General features: G+C 48.3%; 1 protein-coding gene across 1 annotated transcript in view; it reads right to left on the bottom strand.

Annotated features, from left to right (window-relative positions):
• The window catches only part of Urb1 (URB1 ribosome biogenesis homolog), a 60,957-nt gene that overhangs the window by 29,967 nt on the left and 6,075 nt on the right, over nt 1-24,915 (bottom strand). Inside the window, exons 5-17 of the mRNA XM_052741112.1 lie at nt 21,901-21,997; nt 18,927-19,012; nt 17,282-17,416; nt 14,919-15,043; nt 12,374-12,569; nt 10,999-11,136; nt 7,696-7,869; nt 6,900-7,029; nt 6,152-6,268; nt 4,967-5,079; nt 2,576-2,695; nt 994-1,110; nt 415-553 (exon numbers count right to left, since the gene is read on the bottom strand). Of these exons, the coding sequence (XP_052597072.1) occupies nt 415-553; nt 994-1,110; nt 2,576-2,695; nt 4,967-5,079; nt 6,152-6,268; nt 6,900-7,029; nt 7,696-7,869; nt 10,999-11,136; nt 12,374-12,569; nt 14,919-15,043; nt 17,282-17,416; nt 18,927-19,012; nt 21,901-21,997 (1,687 nt within the window). The remainder of the gene's footprint in view (nt 1-414; nt 554-993; nt 1,111-2,575; nt 2,696-4,966; nt 5,080-6,151; nt 6,269-6,899; nt 7,030-7,695; nt 7,870-10,998; nt 11,137-12,373; nt 12,570-14,918; nt 15,044-17,281; nt 17,417-18,926; nt 19,013-21,900; nt 21,998-24,915) is intronic.

The raw sequence follows: 24,915 nt of genomic DNA on the forward strand, positions 1-24,915 counted from the left end.
GCACTCGGGCACCTAGGTTCAAATCTTGAAGTTGCTAGGACGTAAATGTGAGAGCCAAAGTGACTTGGCCTCTCTGTCCCCAGCTCTCTTAACTGTATATTAAAGAAGAACAGCAATACCTTCCTCACCTTAGAGCTGTTAGGAGGTTTCTGTGAGATCTGTAAAGAGCTTAACAGTGCCAGCGCACAGGCACAGTAGACAACAGACAGAAACTCCCAGCAGGTAAGTTCTCCACACACAGCACAATGGGAAGCAGCTTCCTTTCCAGAGTTGCTGAAGGGCTCGTCCTTCACACAAGGAAACGGGCTGTCTGTACTCTGCCCAAAGCCTCGGCACACGTCTCATTCTGTCTAACTTGCTACTGTAGCCTGAGACTCAGAGCACAGGCAGCAGTAGTCTGGGCACAGCACCTACCGTCAATGTGGGAGATGGGAATGCTGACATCATCGGCGTCTTGCTTCCCCACAGTGGCCTGCAGGGTGCTGGCTTCCTGGACAAACTCAGAAGCTTTGTCCGTGTATGAGTAAGGACTCACCACCAGTGTCAGTAATATCTGAACATAAAAGAGGCAGGTGAAGACAGTCAAATGCGACAAATAAATAGAAAAAAAAAAGTCCCAAATGCCCTTGGTAAAATTAAAGGAAGAAAATGCTAAGTGTCCTTATTAAGAATAATAATATAATTTTAGTAAAAAGATTTTTAAAGCTTTTTGTTATACAATTTTAAAAGGATCTCTTCTATTCTAATACTTTGTAACTTGGCTTTTTGGATAACCTTATTCCTTCAGGCAAAAACAAACTTCCCAAATGAGATCAAGAAGCATGCAGTAGCATACTGCTACTTCAGATGCTAACACTGAGTGGGCGCTCAGTGTCAGCAGGGTTAGGAAGTGAGGTGGGCAGGAGCCTTCTGGCAGGGCTGCGTCAAGAAAGGCTCAGTGTGGTTGAGTCAGCTGCCCCCAGCACACTCCGTTCCATGAAGCTCTGCACTCACACGCTCCAGGAACTGAATGATGCTTTCCCTGTGCTCTTCTGCAGTGCTATCCAGGTGCTCCAGCCACAGCCCCAGCTCTCTCCACGTGTGTTCGAACACACCTGTGTCCCGAAGAATCTGTTGGCAGCAGAGGCATGCAAACGTCAGAACCAAACCTGCTTTCTGTGCAGCTGCAAGTTTCACACCAGTGTGCCAGACCACAGAGGGCCACACGCACCAGCCACAGGTGTGCTCCACAAGCTGCTCTCCTAGGGTACAACCCCACTGCTGAGGCCACTCCACGCCCCGTTGGGAACAACATGGCTCCGTTCTCACTGCTGTGTGCTCCCTTTCCTAAACTTGTAATAAGAAGGAGAATGAACCAGGTGGTTCTTGGGGAACTGTCTTTATCTGGATTTTCACAAAGACCAGATAAGCATGTGTCATGACCCCTCACGTGACTCAAGCCTTAGCCTAAGGGAACTCCAAGTCTAGGATACCATTCCTACCAGGGGAGAGCTTAGTGAGGCAGGATCTCAATTTGCCAATATGATACTCCTAAAGGTCCTCTGACGTAGGAGACTCGGGGGCTAAGTGCTCTTGTGGCACAGGGCCCTGCCACAGTGTGTACCAAACACCCCTTGACTGTCAATCCCACCTCTGCAGCTACTAGTCATGACATCTGGCTGGGGTGGAGCTCTCAGCTAAACAGTCGGTGAGGGAATGGCCACACAGGGGCAGGGACTCAAACAGGGCGGCCTTCAAGCAGCTCAGACAAGCTGAAAATGCAGCAACACCATCAGCCTTTCAAGGAAAACTGCAAAGTAACACGGTGGCACTCCAAAAGCACTGGCTGCCACTGTTAGCGTTTCTGAGACGGTGTGGAGATCTGGCCTCTGACCCCCTGAGGTAACTACAGGTGAGGACTATGATGCCTGCTGATCAAGTGACCCTGGGAGCGTGAGTGCCACTGTAGGAGAGAGAAGAGAGCCAAGTCCTCACTCCTGCCCACTGACTCTGCAGACACCTGAGGGTGGGCGGTGGACAAGGTCACAAAGTTGGAAGGCCTGAAGAAAGTCCAGTGTGGGAATGAGGGACAAGGAGGAGCTCGGAAACAGTTTCCCAGGGGAAGAGACTGTGTAGAGTCTGCACTGTGCGAGCTGTGACTGACTACTTCACAGTTCCCTTTCTGACCCCCCCCCCACCACCACACACACACACACACACACACACACACACACACACACACACACACACACGGACACACAGTAAATACATGGAAACATTACAAAAATTTCAAATGGACTACACCCCAAATAAAAACCCACACAAGCCGGGCGGTGGTGGCGCACGCCTTTAATCCCAGCACTCGGGAGGCAGAGCCAGGCGGATCTCTGTGAGTTCAAGGCCAGCCTGGGCTACCAAGTGAGTTCCAGGAAAGGCGCAAAGTACACAGAGAAACCCTGTCTCGAAAAACCAAAAAAAAAAAAAAAAACAAAAAAACCCACACAAATCTACTCTTCTCCTACCACATTCTAAATCACCCCCATAAGGAAGGCCACATACATCCTCGTCAGATGAGAAACTGCTGCAAGACACTGACCTTCATGATCAGAAGTTTAGTGGACGACTTGAGCTGGAAATGGCTACTGGTCACAAACATCTTCATCAACAGGTAAAAAACCGAGCGCTCTCCTCCAATGATCTCTGCATCGTGGCCTTCCTAGAGTTAGGACATCATCCTAAGCTGTTAAGACGTACAATTAACAAGGGCACTACTTGCTGAGAAACATGTGACTGCATGCCCAGGACATGGCCAGGCCTTTCACTTCATCTCATTTTAACTACCACTCAGTGAAGAGCACCGGGGTCTCACACATGGAAAACCGCAGGTTAGACCACTCATCCCAAACCTCCGACAGCCGTGCTAATGAGCCAGCAGCAACAACACAGAAGCATTTCTGTGGGCTGCAGCTCTCGGCTCTCCATGGAAATGGCTCACTGAATCCTCCCTTCAACCCAGGAAGAGGCATAGCTGTGACCTGACTGACTCCTAACTGGGTCCTGGACACCAGGCTCTGGTGTAGACGCCATGCGCAGGTGGGAAGTGAAGAGGCACCTCAGCCAAGCGGCGCAGCTGTGTTCCGTCAGGACACTGTGTAGACACAACCAACACCCAGTGGATGCACAACAGAGCCTTCTGAAGAGCCTTCCAGATGTTGAACACATGCCTGGGCCTCAGAGCCCGGGCCACTCTGTCATGGTCACAGCCCTTGGTGACAAAGTGCTGGAGATAACTGGTCCAGTACGCGTGCCACACAGAAGATGCACTTTGGAAACATGGGTGGTGGAGCGCGGAGCGTCAATTAGTGTCTTGATGCTGCCACTTCTTTCACACTAAGAGGCCCTTCCAGGGAAATTCTCATGGACAAGGATTGTGTGGTGAGTGTGTCTCAGTGTGACCGTTCTTGTGGCACTCACGATCTGAAATCACTCACAATGCCATGCCACAGAGCACCAAAGAAGAGCCACACAGCACTGTGTCACTTGCCGACCCTCTACCTGTCGTACCTGCTTTCTGTCTCCACCCTATCTGCCCTTCTCTAAAGACTCCTCTGAACACACTGGGCAGCACAACTTCGCAGTGGGTGTCTCAAGGGCTCCCTTCTTGACATACAATAAGACAGTGTGGTTATTCGTTAGTGTCCTGCTAATCTGGGGAGGAGATGTCCACCCTTCCACTTTTTCTTATAGAAAGTTTTCTTTTTCCCCAGGAAACAGGAGTATAGGAACAAAGCTTCTCTTCTTCCAGCCTTTATTGCTCCTAGAGACAGCAGGTGTCCTGGTCTCTGCCTGTCTTTCTAGTAAGGATCTGTGCACATACATACGTGAATGAACAGTTTTGTGAGAATGTAAGCACATGTGCACACATTCATGCTTGTATTCCCTTTTTAAACATAAATGATATCACTGTATTTTTCTTTTTTTGTCTTAATGATATATCTGCGTTGACTCCCATAGTCTACATGTAAATTCTTGTGTTCCTTGGCCTTGCTGCCGTTACTCCACAGCGTATTATGATTTGGATTGCTTCGGCCAAGGTGGGGCCCGGTGTGAAGAGAAGTAGCTCAGTGACTTAACCGGCACGCACAGGCTTTGGGCTCCAGCCCTAGCACCAGGGTGGAAAAAGACAATGTTTCTAACTCTCTACGTGTATCATCAAGATCTACTGGTCTAACAACATCTAACATGTCACTTCAGGGTGGAAACCGCTGGAGGCTGAGAGGAGGGCTCAGGACAGCACTGCCTGGGCCCTCCACATAGAGCTGGAGCACTGCACAAATATCCTGAGCACTCTGTGACCCCAGCACCTTGTCTGACGTGCTTTGGGTGGAGTGGAAAAAAGCACCCTTGTGCAGCCTGCCATGTGTAAGTCCTTATGCAATTAGGAGTTGTCCTCAACTCAGAAAGAGAGCATCATGCATATACACACAGACCCCAGGGCTGCAGCAGTCTTAGACTTTTCTGGAAATGCTGTGTGTGTAAACGCCAACATGCACTTCCATGCAACTGGTTCCAATTAAAAATTGTACATAAGAACCAAGCCATTATATGATCTGAGCTACTGAGAAGCACACTTAAGCTTGTTGGTCATGCCCTCAGTACACAGCAGGAACAGATCTGGGGTTCCAGGGCATTGGTGAGCATCCAGGGCCTGCTGACCTTCCCTCTATGAGTAAATAGTCTGACCCTAGAAGATGTTACTGAAGATGTGCAAACACAGTACCCAGGATCTGCCTGCATATCTGCCAGCCTCAGCTCTCTGCTGGCATGGTGGTAGTGCCATCTTGACCACTGAGCCCTTCAGGGTCAGAACAAAGGAAAAGTGATGTGCTTTGCTTCCAGTGTGTTAACTGACAAGAACTGTGAAAGGATGGAGAGAAAAGCCAGCCCAGGAAGTTGGCAGCAGAGAACTGGGAATTCCACTTCCTACCTGTGCCTTTAGCCACAAAAACTTGTTAGCAGGCAGTTCCAGGGCCACCTTCAGCATGTGATGCTGCAAGATGGGAGGGACCTCCTCAGGAGGGCCCTGTTCAGAGATGATGCCTGCAGACAGAGATCAGGAAAACACAAGGTTACCCAGAGCTAACACCCTGACCCAGAGAAGAAAAAGGAGGAGATAATCCATTCTATGTTCCATGCTCCCTCGCCCAGGCTGTGAGAAACATACCTCACCTGGCATCCCTTACCCGATGCCTAGCCAAATTCTTCAACAAAAGTCCAAATTCTCTATGCCCACAACAGCCCTTGTCTGTCCCTCAGCCAATTCCCACCTATCTTATAACTGCAGTCCCCATACTACATCACATCACAGTGCCTCCAAGTGTGGTTACGAACTCACTAATGTTACAACCCTCCATGACTCTATGCAGGGCATGGGCCCTATTATCCTGGCTGTATTTGTGGAGAGAGACTATGACCACTGAGCCTGAGCCTGGACCCTGGTCTCTAGATTCCTCTCTTGCTTGGGAAAGATACAGCTGCTAAGTCCTACATGGCCACATTTCTTTAAGTTTTATATTCTCATGAAAAAGACAACTTTTCACCCTTGATGATTAAAATGCTAATTACAAGTCTCAAAAATATATTTCAGTAACATATAAATTCCAAGAATGGCAAGCCATCTTCTGTAGGCCCAATTATAAAGCCAATTTTATTAGGCAAATTTGACCATCAAGGAACCATGTCCAGGTAAGCAATGATGATACTCTTATACGAGGTAGTTTGAACCTCACTGGGATAAATCATGAAGGAACTATACCCAATGTGCCTCTGCACAAACAGGATGGCACGGCCCTGCACAGGGCTCCCCTTTCTGCTGCCCATGCACCCTGCCTGGGCGTACGAATCTTGGGGACAGCCCTGAGCAGCTCACTCAGCATGGTTTTCTCTGCTCTCACTGCTACCCTAAGGATTCTCTTCATGTGGACTTATGGGGTCCAGCTATCCAAAGAAATGGTGGTACAAATAAGTAACGGTGATGGATCCCATCTGCTGGTAAACAGCCCACCACCCTTCCCAATCCTCAGCTCCTGGACTCTGCTGCAGTCTACTGGAGTGTCCTTTATCCCCACTGGCAGAAACCGAGGCAGCTTGCCTGCAGTCCCTTAAGACTCACCTTTTAGGAGTTTGCTGAAGTCAAAGTTGTACTGCATGACCATGTGGGGAACAACCTGTTGGTAGAGGCATATGACCTGGAGCAGAACAGCTTTCAGAAGAATAGTTTCTGCATTGTCTGCATCAAAGGGAGACAGTCTGCATTAGGACAAATCCTTGCCCTTTGTTCCTGATCAGGTGAGCATTCATGCCACCAGTCCTAGCCAACTACATGCTGCACACTCAGGTAACAGAAAATGTGATAACTAGATTTAAGGGCCAGTGGTAACAGACTGTTCCACTTCACTGCTGCAGCCTGCTCAGGTCAAGGTCACCAGTCTCTGGGCTCTCCTGTCCTCATCTGAGCAATAGACACACAGCAAGGACTGCCCTGGGTGCTGTAAGAACGAATCAAGGTGTAAACATGGGAAAACCACACCTGCCAACACCAAATTTTAACACACGAGTGGCCTCATAGCTCACCTCCGTCTGCATAGCACCAAGAGTCCTCATCCATTCGCACAGCACCAGCAGTCAAGTTTCAGAGAGACATGGTGCTGGCATAAGGACCGAATGTAATTCTAACAGATACTAAAATTCAATCTACAATTCCATCTAATGCTTCTTCCTAAACAAGAAAGGATACAAGATCTCTTCACAGCCAGAGGGGACCTAATCCAGAACTCCTTGAGGATTCTCTCAGAGGAGCCACCCCAGGCTGCCTGTCATCTCTGTCCCAGGCCAAGAGCAGAAGTAGCTGAAGCCCTCACCGTGCTGGACAGGCTCTGAGGCAGCAGGAGTCTTGCTGCTGCTCTTCTTCCCTTTCCCATGGTCCTGTTTAATTTCTTGCTTTTTCAGCGACTGCCAGACCCAAATAACTGTGTTCAGATCTGGCAAATTCTAAGTGAGAAAGAGAAGCAAAGAATAAAAACCAGTCACTTGACACACGGAAAGAAAGCATTGAACTGAACACAATACAGGGAAACAAGGCTAGTGTCCACAGCCCGAGGGGGAGAACAGGCCCCTGCCCTAAGCTCACTCCTGCAGATATCCTAGAACTGCACTTGCTCTTACACCCAGACCAGACAGTGGAGCAGGAAGAACCCTTCCTGGAACAGCTCCAGTAACTGGCCAAGCACCACCAGGGTGCTCTGCACTGCTGGCCAGCGTGTAGAAGTCCTACCTTATTAGCAGAATTAGCCACGGGGGAAACAAGGGTCCCTCCAGCCACCCACCTTTATCTGCTTTTCCTTGAGCCATACACCATCAGTGTGTGCACTTACAGGCATAGTACAGCCAGATGGGCCACAGGTCCACCAGAACCAGAGCCCACTGTTTCTATGCCAGCGAGTGCATGGTCTGACTCTTAGCTCCCTCAAGGACCTGTTCTAAGTGAGACAGAAGCAAACACTTATCAGCTGCTCCTGCCCACTGGCTTACTGTCCAGCAGCTGAGAGGACGCATCCATCCCATGGCTCCCACCCCACATTCCCAGGACAGCCCTTCTCTCGTCTGTATTTGGTGAAGGGGTATGCAGAGAAAACTCAAACTGGGACCTACGCCCACCTTGCTCAAGGCTTCTCTGAAGAGCTGAACAAAGTCTTCCATCATCTCAGCTGTGTACACGCCTGAATCTTGCCAAACTTCTTTATCCAGACAGTGGTCAACTGTTTTTAATGCTCTCTTCAAAATGACTGAAATAAGGGCTAACGCTGAGTGTCTCACAGGAATGCTGTCCAACTGGGAAGAAAAGAGAGAGATCCGTCATGTCTGCAGGTGGACGCCTGGGCCTGGTGGGCTCTTGTTCCTCAGGTCACTCTGGGGAAGCTGGAAGATGGCTGGACTCTGCACTGAGAGGTGGTGGGGACCTCCCCGTAGACATCCATTTGGTCTGACTACAGCCGTCACCAGGAATTCTCGGTAGCCTTCTCGGATGACCACTCGGCCAGGACAGATGGTCTGCAGGGACAGCCCAGGATCTCCCTAGCGACGACCACCTGGCGTCCACAGAAGCACTCACCTCAAGTGAGGCAGAAAGAAGGTTAGAAAAGATGTCAGGCTGTTCCTGATGAAGCCCGCCTTCAGGATGACTAAGCATCTGGATTGGCTTGGATAACATCTGTCCCCCAGAGGTTCATATGCTGGAAGCCTGTTCCAACATGGTGGTACTGAGAGGTAACAGAACCTTTAGGAGGTAGGATCACTGAGCATTGAGTAGGCTTCAGTCATGAATTAACATAGTTCTCATGAGAGAGTTGATTTCTAAGATGAGCCAAGGCTAGTGGTGAATGCCTATAATTCTAGCACCCAGGAGACTGAGGCAGGAGAACCACCAGGAGTTGAAGGCCAACGTGACCATCACAAAAACAAAGAGAATTTAACCAGCCCATCCCTGTCTCTGGCGTCCTTTCTCACCATGTGTCCCCACCTCACTTCTGCAAGCACTCTACCTTTTTGTTCACCCACCCTGTTGTCTGTGGCACAGTAAGCAGGACCTCACTAAAGCCTAACCACATGAGGTCCCTCACTCTTGGACTTCCAGCCTCGAGGTGCTGTAATAGTGACAGAAGATGGAGTAACGCAGAAAGCAACCCCCACACAGACTTCCGACAGTCAGAGTCCCCTCCAGTCAGAGGACAACCAAGAAGGGTGTCAAGGTCCTCAATGACCTCAGAGACTGAGTGACACTCAAGGACCCATAGATCCTATTATCAAAGAGAAATGGGCCCGAGCCCTGACCAGGGGCAGTGCGTTCTTGAGCCAGCAGCCTGCTGGTCCCTGGCTCTCTACCAATTCTAGCCGAATGGGCACCTTCCCAGGACCCCCACGTGGTCCCATCCATGTTAGGGCGTGGAGCTGTGGCTGGAATAGTAGAGATTTACAATGAAACACGAATGGCCTCCTGACTTAGCTCAGTAACCATGATGGCCTAGTACGCCAGCCCTCCAGGCAGCTTCAGGTTTAAGTAAATATTGTACACTTAAGAACAGAGCCATGTTCTAAACCCAGCAATGGCTCCACAGCTGGGACCCCCTTCAAAGGCAGGCCTTAAAAAGGGCTCCCAAGTGCCCACAGTGGAGGGAGCACGGAACTAACTCAGGACTCCAAACCCTGCAGCCAAATCCTTCTCCTTTCCCATTTCTACTCCTCTTTCTGACTCTGAAATACACACTGGTGGAACTTCTCAGAGGAAAGCAGAGGGATCAAAACACAACTCCTAACCGCAAGCCTTAGAAGCCACTCACATGGATGCGTCCCCAACAGTACGACGTCTCAGCTCTTGGGAGGGCATGTGGGCACAGGGGACAAGGCTGTGGCTCAATGGTCCTGGGCCTGCACAGAGTGACTGCCACTAGGAGAGACAGCTCTGTGCTCAGTCACTGCTGAGCCACCCAGTCCAGGAGCTGGGACACCCCTCTGGAGATACAGCCCTGGTGTTGGGAGTGAAAGGCAGCCTTCCATCTGACCGCAGGGACTGGGCAGGGAGAAGTGCCAATGAGGCCTCCGAGGAGGTACGAACACTGAGTTCTTCCCATTTCCTTGAGGCCCCTTGGGAAACGTTAATCTCTCCACAAAACAGACGGGACCTAATTTTGCGGATGATTTGTCAAAGAGAACAAAAGGCCCTTCTGCCCAGTCCCACACAGGCTCTCTCTCCTCACACACTGTACACACTCAGCGTGAACCCTGCATGGGCATCAAAGGATTCACTGCAGTCTCAGGAGGGACACAACCGTCCAGTGGTTTTATAGCCCCTGCCAACCCGACTGTGCAGAGCACCATGGCTGACCCCATTCCTGCTCACGTCACACACCACCTGGCCTCTCTGGAAGGCTGGAGATGGCTTTCTGAGTGCCAAGACTCTCCGTGGATATCAGGCTACCTGGGCTTAGGATGGGCTGGCTGCCAGAGTCCAGTGGCAGGTGTGTCAACAATCAGCAACCACTCACATAAAACTAGGACACGGTGGTAAGGAACAGGAGTCCTCAGAATTAGGCTTCTGACGGGAAATGCGGACATCTACCGGAAGGAAGTAAAGATGTGAACTGTTTGGAAGTTTATTTTATTTATGTGTATATGCGTCTGTATGTGGGTGTGAGCACATGAATGCAGGTGTTTGCAGAGGCCAGGAGAAGGTGTCAGGTGCCCTGGAGCTGCAGTTACAGGCAGCTGTAAGCTGCCTAACATGGGTGCCCAACCAAACTTCCTCTGGAAGAAAAGCAAGTGCTCTTTGCCACTAAGTAATGATGAGAAATTTAAGTATCATTTTTTCCTCCAGCACAGCCTGAAAAAAGCTGCTCCTCAAAGTATATATTCCCCAGAAATCTTAACATCTGGTCCAAAAGGCCCTTGAAAGAAATGGAGATTGGCTGGAAGTTCTGGCCCCACCGTACCCTGGTATCCTGAAATAGTGAAGTTCTACTGCCGACCTTCCCACACCCGCACAGGACTACAGAAGTGTGGCGGGACGGGGTCCCCACAGTATGCTGAAGCAGAGATGAGGACCATGCTAGTCACCTCTGGAAGGAATGCTAACCCCAGGTTGACTAGATCGGTCTCTCACAGGTGACTTCAACCCAAAATCCTGTCTGAGAAAACGGTCCAATGCAGTCAGCAGCTCTTCTCAGGATCACACACAGCAGAGGGCTGACTTACCTTTGTTTTTAAATTTTAATTTTCTTTCTTTTTTTTTTTATGTGCACCACACATAGGCAGTACCAACAGAGGCCAGAAGGCGTCAGATCCCCTGAAACTGGAGTGTGTGTGTCACAGATGGCTGTGAGCCAACACGTGCTGGAGCAAACCCGGGTCCTCTGGAGAGCAGCCAGTGCTCTTGACCACTGAGGATTTCTCTACCCTGTGACTTACATTTAATGCCTGAGTGAACATGATCTTATTGCACACCAGAGGCACTGTGGTCACCATCACCATCGCCAGGAGCCTCGGCAAGGGGATAAACTCTCTGGTCCAAAAGGCCTGGGAAATCTCTGGCTGGGCCTCATAGATCTAAGACAGGGAAGAAAGAGACTGGGTTAGGGGTGGAAGAAGGTACTGCCTGTAAGTACCCCCAAATCCACTCATACATAATCACTACACAAACTACTAGAGTAACAAGGGCTCCGTCGCCAGTCACTGCTGCACTTGACAGGTGCGTGACAAATGACACTGTCCTTCCTTCCCTTTTCGGGACAGGGTTTCTCTGGGTGTAGTCCTGGCTGTCCAGGAATCACTCAGTAGCCTAGGCTGGCTTTGAACTCACAGAGCTCCAACTGCTTCTGGCTCTTGAGGGCTGGGATTAAAGGTGTGCATTACCATTGCCCAGTTAACCACACTGTCCTTTTAGAGCTCCACGAAAATACTTAGCACACAGATGTGTTCATGGTGTCACAGCTGGACCCCAGTGGGACTACCAGCCACATAATAGACAGACCACATCGTAAGGACTCAGGCCGGGCTATAAAACCACACAAGTGTCCCTTCAGCACCATGGGGCTAGACAGCACCAGAAGTAGCTCTTAGGACAGATGCTGGGCAGCTTCCCCAAGCTGGGCCAAGGTGAGTGCTTCTCATGGGATTCAGGAGGCCTGTACACACAGGTGCTCTAAGAAAACCAGAGAATGTGTGAGTTAAAAAGCTGGTTTTACAGATAATGTCAGGACCAAACTGAGACACCAGCAAACCGTCATGGGAATTTCCCTGAAAGGAAGACCATAAACCAGAGAGAGAAAGCTTAGCCACACTAGGTGTCACTACTATAGTTTTATTTATAGTTATATTGCTGTGTGTGGGAAGACACAGGAGGGTCTTGCAGAGATTATACAAAAATTACAAAATCCACCCCACCCACACCCACACAAAACTCTCCTGGTCCCAAGCATTCAAGAATGGGACCTCTGATCTGGACCTACGCTGGCAGATGAGGAGGGGCTGGGAAAGGGATTAATACACAGCACTCAAACATTTCATCACACCCTGCAAGGTCTACTGTCCTCTTCAGACTTCACTGACACCAGCCTATCCTGTGACTCCCAAGATCAGCAATGAGTTCAACTGAGTCAGAAGGGAGAGTTCCAAATCCAGCTCAGTGAAAAGTCAATGCTACCAGAGGGCAAGACCACCAAATCCCACGGTCTAAAGTATCCCCGAGACAGGGCCTTCCTGCACGCCCCGGCAGGCCAGCGTGCACACCGGCCCCAACTGCTCAGACACTGCCTTCTCAACCAGCAGCTCCGCCGTGCTCTACCTTGTTTAGCAGCTTCACATTATTCAGCCAAGCGGACTTCACTCTTGGGAGAAAGGAAAATGTGACTTCCTTGAAGTATTTGGTCAGGAGGTCCGGGCACGCTTTCAGAATGTTCACCACAAGAGCGGCCACCAGCTCATCCCCAGCCGCAGTTTTCAGACTCAACAAGAAGTGTAAGAGTGTCAGGTTGCCTCCTCTGTTAGGAACAGGGACAGACCAGAGGGTCAGCAGGAGGAGGAGTTCAAATACACTGAGCACTGAGTCCTCTCGGGGACGCGACAGGCACATGACAGTGAGCACACTTTCTCCAGGGTACCTGATGTGGTATGCTTTGGCCTGCAGGGGAGCCCTAGGGGAGGAATCCCCTGGAAAAGCATCTTCCAGCGTGAGAGGAAGACAAGAGTAAAGCCTGGCATGGTAACACGCTCTGGAAACGCCATGCTCAAGAGAGTGAAGTGGGAAGGTCATTTTAAGTACCAAGCTCTGGACCAGCCTGACCAATAAACAAAAGCAAGCAGAAAAAAACCCAGACAGGAAGCACCATCCCAGGACCTCTACAGCTGAGGCTCCAGGGCGCTAGGCCTTATCCGCCCAAAGCCTGAAGACAGGACTACTTTTCACAGCTGCTTGACCCCGGGCAGTCAGAGCATCCAGATGTACCCGGGCTCTGCCATCTGTTCATTAATTAGGCAGCTCACCAGGGTTGCCATACTATGGCTACCACCTGCCTTTAAGTCTCACCGGACATTCGCGTCACAATGGCAACGCTGGGTAGTCAGACTGGCCTGTCAAGTTACTACGCTATCTGGTCCTTACAGAAACAGGCTGCCACCCCTGATCCACACTGGCACCTTGTCTGCTGACCACTTAGTGTACGGCAGCCGCCGTCCTAGGCAATGACCAGCCTCCACTCTGACCACATCTCACCACTCAGACTATGAGCAGAGAAGTGACTATACATGGTGGAGAGAAGTCACAGAAGCCTTGGCCAGGCAAGAGGACAATGACAGCAGAGGGCCATGTGAGCAAGGTCGGCAGGGGAGCGGGCCCGAGGTGGTGACCTGTGAGGGAGGAGCCCCGCACCTGCTGGCCACCTTCCTTCAGTTCCTCAGCTCTTTCCATCCCAACAGCACAGATATTGGTGAAATCTGTGCTCCCCAACCCCAAACAAAAAGCTCACTGTGTGCCACATGAACCTCAGCTTTGAAGGCCACAGGAAGAGAGGGAAATGCTTGGGGGGGTAACGTTTCCAACAGCTGTAACATGGTAGTGGATTCTAAAATCCTGAAGTTGCATTTTAACAGGGAAAGGCGTTCACCCCGAGGGGAAAAGCTACGGTGAAGTTTTTTAAAGTTAGGACTAGGAACACAGCTCAGGGGTAGAGCACCTGCCCAGAATGCTTAAAACCCTAGTTTGCTTCCCAGCACACAGAAGAAAATAAAAATAGAAAATATTACAAAGTGAAAGAAATGTAGTAAATTCAATCAAAATAATCTCCAAACAAATCCACAGTCACACACCGATTTCCCACCATGCCACCACGTTGAAGGACTCAATTATGTCCCTACAGCCATTCCAAGTTACAAGTAACTGAATTCTTTTGTGTTTGTTTTTTGAGACAGAGTCTCTCTATTATGTAGCTCTGCCTGTCCTGGAACTCACTATGTAGACCAGGCTGGCTTTGAACTCAGAGGTTCAACTGCCTCCGCCTCCCAAACGCTGGATTAAAGGCATGCACTACCATACCCAGCCTGACTTCATAAAAGAAATGCTATGCAGCCAAGAGGAGTCTAAGGACTAGAAAACACGCTCATCTTTTTACTGCTGAATGAAGGCGGGGCAGACTGATCGTTTGCCTTGTTAGAGAAAAAAAACAGACATATAGTTATCTGACTACAAAAACACATTCAAAAGAATTAGTACCATTAGATTCGGACCTCCTTTCCTTGCTGATAAAATCTTGTAACCGTGAATTAGGAAATACACAAAACCACCACTCTGATGGCCTACCCACTGGCAGCATGTTGGAGGAGCAGGGGCCATTCAGCTATCACACGGATCAGGTTTGGAATCAGATTTCCCGCGCCCAGTGCAAGTTCTGCTGCTCATGGGGCAAGTGCCTTGCCCTCTATGTGGCCTCCTTCCTTTCTGCAAAAGTGGGGTAACAGAGCTCAGGGCTACGTAAAGCTTGCGTCAGCAGCTTGCCCTCCCTGGGAAGGCCCACTCTAGGGAACTCTTTCTCAGATCCAGAGGACAGTATTGTCTTTAAGTACATCCATGCGCGAATGTGTACTGCCTTCCCCTGCGTACACGGTCCTTTATCTGTGTGCCTCGATTGCTATTGTGAGCACTCTGTCCACAAGGACACTGATGGAGAGACACTCTCCAGGTGCTCCAGGTCACCCCGAAAATAAGTTTAATCATGTCCATGATTCTGACTCTAAGCATTGGTGCCATCGCTTAGCTGGTTTCCACTGGACGGTCAGGACACGCCACCACCCTTTACGGAACACACACAAGGGGTTCACACAGCAATGTACTTTACCTGCCAGAAGTTCCCAAAGAGGCGTCATAAAAACTAATGCCATGCTTTCGAGAACAGCAAAGATCTATCAGGAAGTTATGAACGAGGTCCCTCACCATGGCTTTCCCCGCCTCCTCAGCAGACGCCTGGAAAGTTGAACAAACTATCAATTCCAAGGTCCTAGCTACAGAATAAAGACTGGGCAGCGTCACCAGAGGATGACAGCTAAGAAAATATTGTAAATCAAATACCTGAGGTCAATGAAAAAGCAAACAAGTAACCCAGGAAACATACACTGATCACCAAGAAACAATACTCTTAAGAGGGCCGAGTTCAAACTTGTATTTTTAAAAAGTTAAAAACGACTTAATTTGGCTTGTGCTTTTGAATAAAATGAGTGCTTTCATCAGCCTGTGCGACTTCCTGGTGAGGGACATACAAAACATGTTCAGAACAGGAGGACATGGGCAAGTTACCAAGACAAAAGGAAGCAACCGTAGGCTCTCAGGAGGCAAATAACCATCAAGTTAACAGGGAAACTAAGCCCTCACTGGCGCTCAACGTGGTGGCAAGAGTTTCTACCTAAAACCCGAGAAAAAAGATTCTAAAACGGAGCTAAAAACAGTTCCTAGTTGTCTTTCTCAAGTTAGCGGCAGCCTGCATGTTTGAGCTACTATGGAGGGTTCCTGGCGTGCGCACTCGACCTGCCGTATGGCGGGAATGAGGCCTCTGCAAGTGGCACATTAAGCTGTGTGGTGGATTTAGCCTTTGCTAGTACAAAACAAAAAAAGCGGTTTCTGGGCTACACGCTGCTTTGATAGAAGCATAGACCCACTAATTCTGAGAGTTGATGGCTCCCAGAGCTGGCGAAAAAATGTACCACCGCCATGTTGGGAAGCTGAAGTGGGCGGAGCCAGCAGTCACAGCGCTGTTTCAGTCTTGGAATGCTGCAGTTTAAAGCAATAGGCTCAAGATAATATAAAAATAAGCCACGTAAAGATGGCTACCACACAGAGACTCTGGATTATGTTCTCTTTGATATTCGTAACTGAAGAAAAACGTTTGATTGTAAAAGCTGTTGAGTTATGCCAAAATGTGTATTTTAAAGATACCTTGACTTCAAAATTTGGATGTAAGGATATGTTGCTTTGGAAAGGAGACTCTGCTTTTGTTCCCACAGAAAGCCAGAGGCTATGGATTTGTTCCAGATTAAGACACATCAGGTTTGACCAGCCAAGACCCCCTGAAAGGTCTCCGATGACACCATGGCCCAGATGATCCAACATCCAGAATGGTTTCAAGGCAACTGGCTCAGACGATACACCCTCATGGACTACTCCATAATCCTAAAATATTCTTTGTGTCCCCAGAAGATACAGCGCCCCCCTCCAGCAGGAAGTAGTAAGAGAAGCTACGCCCAAATTCCCAAATTATATGTAATTTTACTATGTTAAGGTTAAAACCTTCCTTTTAAAAAAAAAAAAGAAAAGGGGAAGTGCTGTGGATATCATTCTGTATAAACAAAACACTGATTGGCCAGTGGCCAGGCAGGAAGTATAGGCAGGACTAACAGAGAGGAGAATTGAGAGAACAGGAAGGCTGAGTGAGACACTGCCAGCCGCCACCATGACAAGCAGCATGTGAAGATGCTGGTAAGCCACGAGCCACGTGGCAAGGTATAGATTTATAGAAATGGATTAATTTAAGATGTAAGAACTAGATAGCTAGAAGACTGAACCATTAGGCCAAACAGTTTAAATAATATAAGCATCTGTGTGTTTATTTTATAAGTGGGCTGTCGGACTGCCGGGGCTGGGCGGGACCCGGAGAGAAAATTCTCCAGCTATATCTCACCAGGCTAGCCAAATCCATGTTCTGCAGCATCCACAGAAAACCAAGATGAATGCTAGGCGTAGACCAACGTGAGAGTGACTGTTCTAATTTAGCAATGAATTAACAATTGTAACATAAATTATTTGTCGGTAAACAAAATGTGAGGCCTTCTAGACAGAGTTCTGAAGTAAGAAAGTTACACTATAAAAGCTGGATATTTTAAAAGAAGAGCAAGCAAGAAGAGAGGATGCAGCCTGGAGGAGTCCTGCAAACCCGCCAGACAGGCATGGCAGGGCCTGATGTCACTCAGCAGAGGTGACTGATTCCTCATGAAAAACAAAAGGTTTACTCTCACTGCTCTATGACCAGAATAAAAACCTACAGAAATTGTGTCTTATCTTGCAAAGAGTTAATCTACCTATCTAACCATACGTCAAAAAAAAAAACAGATGGTATGGGATTTCTTTAAAGGTCTGGGGTAGTGTTGGGATGCCTTCTCTTCCTGACTGTGAGGGTCACACACAAGGACTAAGTGAAACCTGGCAACTTACCTCAGTGCTTTCTGGGTTCTCTGGACTGACATCTGGGATCCCATTCCAGTTGTAGAGAGAAGCTATATGGTTCAGAAGCTGCCCAGTAAAGAAACGCACCTTCTGGGTTTTCGTGATGTTTTTATTATGAATTACCTGGATGCAGTCAGAAGACAAAGAAAAAGGAAGTCTATCATTTTTATAATACTGTTCACTGTTTTCTACTATTAAAAAAGCATGTATGCCAAGGGGAGATAAATTACCAAAGAAATGGAAAAACAGAAAGAGAAACAGAATTTGCCAACATTCCCAAATATCTCAGAATACCTACTTACCATTTTGGCGTGTTTCCTTTTAGCTCCGCCGACCTACCCCCACAATGCACATGTGTACTAGCTGGTTATCTTTTTTTGTCTGAGGTTATATTTATTTATAGTTTGGGTGCTTCCTTTATTTACATGGTTTACCTTTTCTCACACTATTCAAAATTGCATCAGAGTCTCATTTTGGAGGGCTTTCCCCTTCTGTGCCCTGACTGGACCGTAACTGATATCACTGTTCCCTGTGGTGTTTGTATCAGTGGTCCCAACACTCTAGCTATTCCCCAAAAAGTCATGATCAGAATCCTGTTACACAGTTTTCACCACATCTCTGTCTAGGGAGCAGGTGCTGGTTCTTACAAATAGGACCCAGATCAAGATCTCAGCCCCACCCAGAGTTACCCCCAAATCCCTGTCACTGTGGTCCAGGAACATGTATTCCACATGGGTGGTTCTAATGCAAAGACCAAATGTAAGTTCAGGTATAAACATATGTAAAACTCTGACACACCATGCCAGAGAGGCTGTGTCCCTCAAGGCTCAGTGCTTTCTCCAGGAAAGCACTCATTTTCATTTTCACAGCCTCTTTGCTGGCACTGAGATCGTGTTATAAAAAAGGAGGCGCTGGTTTGGTAGGGGAACAAACACCTCTCGCTACTGTTCACATGACTGTAAGTGAAGGGTCTCTCGGCCTCCACTCGGGAGCTGTACTGCAGGATGTGTTGAGACATCACCGATCTCACTCCAAAGGGACCAGTGGGATGACCCACTGTGACAATCTAAACTCTCTCCAGACATCTCCAAATAGTCTCCCTTGGCGGAGAAGGAGCCAAACCCTCTTAGTTGAGTCACTATGGCAAATCCTATCTAATGTTTTGTCCATACTTATTAGCCTTTTTTAAAGCACTGGCTTCCGACTTTTCCTTTTGGAGGATCAGTTTTTTCACTGATCACTGAAAGTATCTCTAGATAAAAAGCCATGATCCTTTCACCAAGTTTTAAAATGTCTCCTAAGATACCCGAAAAAGGCAGAATATGCAACACGTCTCAAATGAACACTTGTAAAGAAAGTATCATTTGCATTTACAGCCCAAACTACCGCAGCTGAGTTACCACGAACTGCAGACGGACAGCTTTTTTCTCTTACGGTAACGAAAAGGGCAGGCTGCTGGAGCTCTGGCTTTTCTTTAACCTTCTAGTTCCAGAACTAACTCCCCTCAAGACCAAGCTGAAGCCTAAGAAGCTGCTGTCCAAACTACCTCACCATAAGCTCAACGTTGAACCATGTGGATGGCAGAGGAGCAGGCCTGCAGGCAATCTCAAAGACAAACAAGACAGACAGGTACCTTTGTTTTCAGTGTAGACAACAAAATGTTGATGGTAGAAATCTTATCCTCCTTTATGCCTGAGCTAAAAATGCAGGGGATAAATTCTGAAAATAAAAGTTGCAAAGAATTAAACTCCCAGGTACTCTGAAATGAGGAGCAAACCCCACCACACCTGGTTCTGTACTAATCACACAAGTTTTCAACATTAAACCTGCTCCATGGCCTAGGGAATCAACAACATCTCAGGGTAAAATGACCACAGGACATGTATGATGCTTGGTGCTGGCCCAGCCCCATTTAGTGCTTTCTTACATGAAGTAAAAGCAACTATTGAGAGGGGACTCAGAGTGACAGTTCTTGAGAAGCTGTCTCCCACTTAGACAAGCTCAGGGCTGCTTGAGACAGCTGTCATTTTGAGGTTGGTGGGTGTGAGGAGTAGTTCGCTTGCCTTCCCTTTGACTCATCCCTTCCTCTACCAAGAACAACTCCGACCTAGAGGTGACATGGGCAGAAATGTCAAAGCAATGACAGTTTCACCTGCTCCACACAAGCCTGAAGCAACACAGTTTCCACAAAAGAAAAATGCATCCTTTCTTAAACGTCAAACCAAAAGGCTAAGTTTCAAGTCAACAAGGACTCTCTAACTCAACTGCAACACTGTGACATCCAAGTTGACTGCTGGTTTCTGCTGGGTCCATATGCTCTGTCCAGTGTTCATGAAATGCTATTCTACAACCACCTGTCACTCAAACACTGACATCAGGGTGTATTTTCCACCTGGACAACTAGTACTCAATTTGCTCACCTCCTCCCTTGCTAATGGACCGTCAGAGGTCTAACTGTCAACCAGTTATAAGGCTTTCTCCTAACCAATCCTCTATGCGTATCCTTAAACTATTTCCTTGGACAACTGACTAAACACAGCATGGCTGGATCAAACATCTTTAAAGTCTTGATGCACAGGTGCTGTGGATATCGCTCTGTATGCTGTGAATGTGTTGCTGATTGGCCAGTAGCCAGACAGGAAGTATAGGTGTGACAAAGAGAGAGGAGAAGGCTGGGAACAGGAGGGCTGAGTCAGGAGACGCTGCCAGCAGCCACCATGAGAAGCAAGATGTGAAGGCAGAACTGGGAAAAAGGTACCAAGCCACGTGGCTAAACGTAAATAAGAATTATGGGTTAGTTTAAATGTAAGAGTTAGTCAGTGGTAGGCCTGAGCTAATGGCCGAACAGTTTTAATTAATATAAGCCTCTGTGTGTTTACTTGGGTCCAAGCACCTGTAGGGCCGCAGGAGCCGGGCAGGAACAGGACAACTTCAGCTACACACAGGGCCCAACTGCCCCGCATAACCTGTCTACGGCAGTGTACATGAGCACTTGCCCATCCTTTAGAGAGAGGCCAGGTGGATGAGATGACCTACAGCGGAACCCTAACATTCCCAGCCTAATCCTGAGCTAGTTCCTGGAAAGAGCAGGGGAAAACTGTCTGAGGCACTATGATGGCCAATTCTCATTGTCAAGTTGACTAGGTTTAAAACTGCCATGAAAACAAACCTCTGGGCACATCTATGAAGGTGCTTCCAGAAGTTTAATTCAAGAGGGAAGACCGCTCTGTTTGTGAACATACTATCCCATGGGCTGGGCTCCCAGACTAAATAAAAAGGAGAAATCAAGCCGAGTACCAGTATTCATCTCTCTCTGTTTCCTGACTATGGACTCAATGCCACCAGCCTTCCCCGCCATGAAAGATTGTCCTAAAGAACACAAGCCAAAATAAGCCCCTCTGTCCTAAGGCTGCTTCTGCCAGGCTCTGTCACAGCAATAAGAAAAGTCACTAATGCAGACCCTAATCAGTTCAGCATCTCTCCTTCCATAATGCTCTGCCACCACAGCGCCCAGGCTGACCACAGAGTCTCACCTCCACTCTTACCCTCTCCTGATGAGTGACGCCCAGGGCCCCTGTCCTGGGGGAGGCAGAGGACTGGTTACTGAACACTTAGGCTGTAGCACATGGGGATTCCTCCAAGGACTCAGTCCAGTGTTTTGCCATGACATAAGGGTGTGATTCTGGAAGTCTGACTGAGCAACTACCATGTGCTACCCCAGGGCAGTCATTCACCAACCTTCTGAAATGCTTAATAAAGCACTAATGTTCCTAGTAAACTTTAACAAGCCTTTCGCTAAGGAAGCAGTCATCAGAAGTGGTCAAACTGGAGCTCCCTGGATCCTTGATATTCTGACAACATGGAATGCAGCCATCAAGGCAATTAAATGTATCTATGTTACTTATTATGACGTAAGGAATCAACTCCTTGTACATGCCAAGAAAGTGCGATACCACTGAGCTATATCCTAACCCCTTACACTTCATTTTAAAAAATGCAATTACTGTTGGGCGGTGGTGGCACACGCCTTTAATCCCAGGACTCGGGAGGCAGAGGCAGGAGGATCTCTGTGAGTTTGAGGCCAGCCTGGTCTACAAAGTGAGATCCAGGACAGGCTCCAAAGCTACACAGAGACACCCTGTCTTGAAAAACAAAAAATGCAATTACTGGGACTGGAGAGATGCCTCAGTGGTTAAGAACACAAGCTGCTCTTCTAGAGGACCCAGGTTGGATTCCCACATTAGCAGATTAAAACTGGTTTATAACTCCAGACCCAGAAGATCTGATGCCTTCTTCTGTCCTCTGCAGGTAGCACCTGCATACGGTGTATACATATACATAAAAACATAAATAAAAATGTTAAAGTTGCAAAGGCCGAAGTCAGGCAGTCAGGGCTATGATCATCTGCCCCAGGCTGTGCTCAGCACTCCAGACAGCCTCAAGGGGCACCAACAAGTGGTAAAACCACAACTGCTCAAGGCCTTGCCCCACGTCCTCTGCGCACTGCAGTGAGGGCGCAGCTAGAGGCCGCAGACTCTTCGGGAAGAAACCACTTGCTGTAGGTTTTCCTCACTCCAGACTCTCCTGGGACAAAGCCGAACACCCACCTTTTAGCTCCAGCACCTGGCCTATGGTGTTGTCGTCACCCGCAATGAGGAAGGAGAGGGCGAACTGGATGTAGGCCAGCCGGACGTCATGCACTCCCTGGAGGACAAAGGAGACTCACATGTAACTCACATGCATTAGAGACAGGAACGCAGAAGGCATGCTCACCTCCCAGCTCAGTGTCACCAGCCTCCTGATCCTGTCTCCAGGCACAGCACACGGATTCATCATTCTCTATGGGAAGTCAATTTTCTTTACATTCCCCCAACCAGCCCTTAAGTCTTCTCTGCTTTTCCCTCTTCTTCTGTTCCCATTCTCCACACAACACAAGTATGGCTGAAAACAGTCTGCCCCTTCCCTGACTTACGACATCAATTTCTTTAGCTCACTCTGGGATAGGGCCAAAGATCCTGAGTCCTGCTGGGATCCATTCCCTCTAGCTTGCTAATGAAAACAATCTATTGTGCTTTAGAAAAGCCAGAGATAATGGAGACATGGTGCTGCTTTTGATGAGAAGCCAACGTGGTGAGATCTGGTTTTTATTAAATATTGTAAATAAGTTATTAAATCACACTAAAAACCAAAGCACAGATGCTTCATGTTATAAGCGCATGGACAGCCCAGGATACAGCCCACAGACATCAGCATGACCCAGGGAGGCAGGACACAAAGACCAGTGAAGACAGAGCAGCTGCCTGAGGCTCCCGGGAAGTCAGTGACATCCAGAAGACACGAGTTATTTACCTGCTATATCCTGTGGGTCCTAAGGCTTGCAGGCTTTCCGGAGAGTGTGGCAGGCTGGGGCTGCATTTTGTCTCTATTTTCTCTGCTGTTTACTTGTAGGATGTGAACGCCCCCCCAACACCCTCCAGTGTTGTTAAGATACATTCACGTCTCCACACAAGGAAGAGAAGGTACAGATCTCCACAGCTGCTCCAGCACTGGAACGTGTACTTAGAGTCTCCACCACTTAAACTGAAAACCTTTCCAATTCCCAATTATTCCAAGGTGCCTTACTGCTTTACCAAGAAATATTACGATAGAAAGTATGGTTTCGAATGCCTGGCAAGACCAAGAAGTCAGCATCCCCGCCTTCCAGACCATCCAGGCCCACTCAGTAGCCACAGAAGAGGTGGTAGCAGTTGTGATGGTGGTGAGGACAATGACAATGGTTCCTGAGCACCTGCTCCATGCACGCCAGGCACTATGGCAAACACTGAATCGCTGTCATCTCATTCAGCTCTCACACCAGCCAAGGGGGAGCATCGCACTTTGCAAATGACTTGGAAAAGCCTGTCATCATCATCACCATCACCATCGCCATCACCACCATCACTGAAGTATTAGAGTCAGGGCCCTGGACTCCCTAGCCCCAGTGTGCTGTCCCTCTAGATTTTTCTAGACTACGGGCACAGGCATGCAGCAGAGTTGGACTAGATCTTCCTGTGGGCTCCTCCAACACAAGGTTTCTAATGAAAAGGAATCTGGTTACCACCTGTTGGTTCCCATCCTATACCCCAGCCAACCTCCAATCTCAGGTTCCTCCACTGTAGAGAAACTAGTCTGACAAATCCCAGAGACAAGGGCGCCCCCCTCCCTAGGCTGGCCACTGCCAGGCCTCCATCCCCACCGACCCCTCAAAGGCACCCCACTCCCACCGAGACGGCCTGTGCCTACTCCTCGTTCCCACCCGATGACCTCACAGGGTTGTCATCCTAGAAAGGAAACATTCTGAACTTCTCTGAGCTTGTTCTGAAAAACACTTTCTAAAATAGACTGAAACACTGGCAAAAGTGCTTTTTGGCACAGCGTTTTAACAATGCTTTCATTGGCTGGATGAGCAGAGCCACGATCTGCTTTCTGCAGGAACACTGAACTACACCTTACAAACCGGAGATGACTCTCCATGTTCAACTACAGGGCATCAAATAAAGAAGGGGAAGTCAAACGTTTAGGATCCTTAAAGACACCCAACACACTTACCAGCCAAATACAACAACCGAACAGATCTTGTTTGGATCCAGATGGAACCAAGAAGTACAAAAACGTTTTTTGAGACAGGAAGATCCAAAGACCAAACTGGGTGTTCAAAGTAGGAAACTATTAATGGTGACAGTGCCATAATGGCAGTGTGGTTTGTTTTTAAAAAGACACTTTTCTGCTGAGAGTACATGCTGAAATATTTATACTGAAGTATGATTCACGTCTGGGACTTGCTACAAAAGTCAACTGAAAAGGTGGGGTGTTGAGTGGGTGAAGGCGGCCGACACCAGCAAGGCTAGAACACGGGGTTCCTTGTGCTGCTCTATTTTTAACGTCTCTGATCTCTCTGAAAAGCCGTGATGTCTGGACGTCACTGACCACACACACAGTAGCTTGTGTAGATCACACAAAAGAAGCACACGCTCTTTCACCTTGACAGAACCTTCCATTTCACAGATCCTGGAGGCAACAGAGCTCATCCTGAGAGCCTGAGGTGAACCAGCTGCTGTAGCTGGGGTTTGGGAGCGCAAGCCCTAGCTGGGCTTTGCCATATTGTCCAGGCTGTCTGGGTGGCCCAGGTACGTCAGCCTATTTCACTCAGACAGCTTGGATAACTAAATCAGGGGAGCGGGAGGACAGATTATCTGGTAGATAATCACTGCTAGGCTTACTGCCAGACAAGAGCAAAGAACTTCGACATTTGCCTTATTGTGCAAACAGCAAACACTCTTTTCGTTATAAATGCATTTCACGTCCAAAGCCCTTACCCACTGGTGGGAATTTGTTGACATGTTAATAAAGCATAGTATCTAAAGACACTAAGACCTGGGCTTTCTTCCCTCAGAGACTGTGTTATTTGTAATTCTATAAAGCTTTCAATGCCAGGCTAGTCTTATAGAGCCATAAAAGTTACATGGCATTATTATTAACCCTTTGGTCTACTTCCTAGCAATTAAGACATTTAATCCCCAGGCATACTGGGACAATTAGCAAGCATACTGTTACACAGGAGACGTAGAGCACCACAGTTCTCC

This window comes from Peromyscus californicus, unplaced genomic scaffold (assembly GCF_007827085.1).
Source record: "Peromyscus californicus insignis strain IS unplaced genomic scaffold, ASM782708v3 Scaffold_16__1_contigs__length_79575227, whole genome shotgun sequence".
Classification (NCBI taxonomy): domain Eukaryota; kingdom Metazoa; phylum Chordata; class Mammalia; order Rodentia; family Cricetidae; genus Peromyscus; species Peromyscus californicus.